The sequence below is a fragment of the Mandrillus leucophaeus genome, unplaced genomic scaffold (assembly GCF_000951045.1).
Source record: "Mandrillus leucophaeus isolate KB7577 unplaced genomic scaffold, Mleu.le_1.0 Scaffold272, whole genome shotgun sequence".
Classification (NCBI taxonomy): Eukaryota; Metazoa; Chordata; class Mammalia; order Primates; family Cercopithecidae; genus Mandrillus; species Mandrillus leucophaeus.
The window spans coordinates 959,631-960,950 of NW_012102832.1; the positions used below are offsets into that span (position 1 = coordinate 959,631).

The window sequence follows — 1,320 nt, forward strand, 5'->3', positions numbered from 1 at the left end:
GCACAAACTGCCTGACTCCATGCCTCTGGGTCTACAGAAGTCCAGGACATTATGGGGGTTCCCTGTCAACACACCAGGGGAAGGGTCTTAACCCAGGCTGTGCAGTAAGAACCCTAACTACTGAACTGGTATCTGGTAGGTGAGACTAAGAATTTGTGTTTTTAAACAGTCACCAAAACCACTGCCTAGGAGTTTCCATTCTGTGTCAAAGGAATTCCCATTCCATTGAAAGCAGTCAGGAACTGCAAGGTCAAGCTTTAATTTTCCTTACCAACTAATCCAAGACACAATTACATAATATGTCATGTGAATAAGTGGGCCCTAGAAGCCTTTTTTTTTTTTTTTGAGACAGAGTTTCGCTCTTGTTGCCCAGGCTGGAGTGCAATGGCACGATCTTGGCTCACTGCAACCTCCGTCTCCTAGGTTCAAGCGATTCTCCTGCCTTAGCCTCCCCTTAGCTGGGATTACAGGCATGCGCCACCACCCCGGCTAATTTTGTATTTTTAGTAGAGACTGGGTTTCTCCATGTTGGTCAGGCTGGTCTTGAACTCCCGACCTCGGGTGATCCACCCACGCCTGGCCCCTAGAAGCTTTATACCATGACTGAGGGCATCCTCCAACCTCTTGAACACACTGAATGGTAATGCTTTCCACACGCTTAGCCCACACTCTTTTTCTGGAAAAATGACATCACATGGTGCATTCTCCCACCCAAAAGACTTTCAACCAAAATCAAGTTTAATTAAGCTTACCAAATTAAGATTACATAAAATAACCAGCCTGACCAATATGAAGAAACCCCATCTCTACTAAAAATACAAAATAAGCCGGGCGTGGTGGCACATGCCTGTAATCCCAGCTACTAGGGAGGCTGAGGCAGGAGAATCACTTGAACCCAGGAGGTGGAGGTTGCGGTGAGCCGAGATCGCACCATTGCACTCCAGCTTGGGCAACAAGATTGAAACGCCGTCTCAAGAAAAGAAAAAGATTACATAAAATAGCCACGAGATGGTCTCTAAAAGACAAAAGTTTTAGAGGCCATTCTGTTTTCCCCCGGTAAGTTGAGAGTAAATGGAGAGAGGTTCTCACGTTATATGGCTAAAAGATGCTCTTGGTGCTTATCTGATACACTACTTACCAATTCTTTGATTTTCTTCATTTTCACTGGATTATTTAATACCTCTCGTTTTTTCTCCTCCTCCTTCTTCCTAAATAGAGATAATTATAAAATTCATGACTATTTCTTTTCTCCAAATTCTACGGAGTATGACCTGGGTATGGTAGTGTGCGCGCCTGTAATCCCAGCTACTTGGGAGACTG

General features: G+C 44.6%; 1 protein-coding gene across 1 annotated transcript in view; it reads right to left on the bottom strand.

Moving 5' to 3' along the window:
- The window catches only part of CWC25 (CWC25 spliceosome-associated protein homolog (S. cerevisiae)), a 29,417-nt gene that overhangs the window by 9,319 nt on the left and 18,778 nt on the right, over window positions 1-1,320 (bottom strand). Inside the window, exon 4 of the mRNA XM_011984710.1 lies at window positions 1,139-1,208. Within this exon, the coding sequence (XP_011840100.1) occupies window positions 1,139-1,208 (70 nt within the window). The remainder of the gene's footprint in view (window positions 1-1,138; window positions 1,209-1,320) is intronic.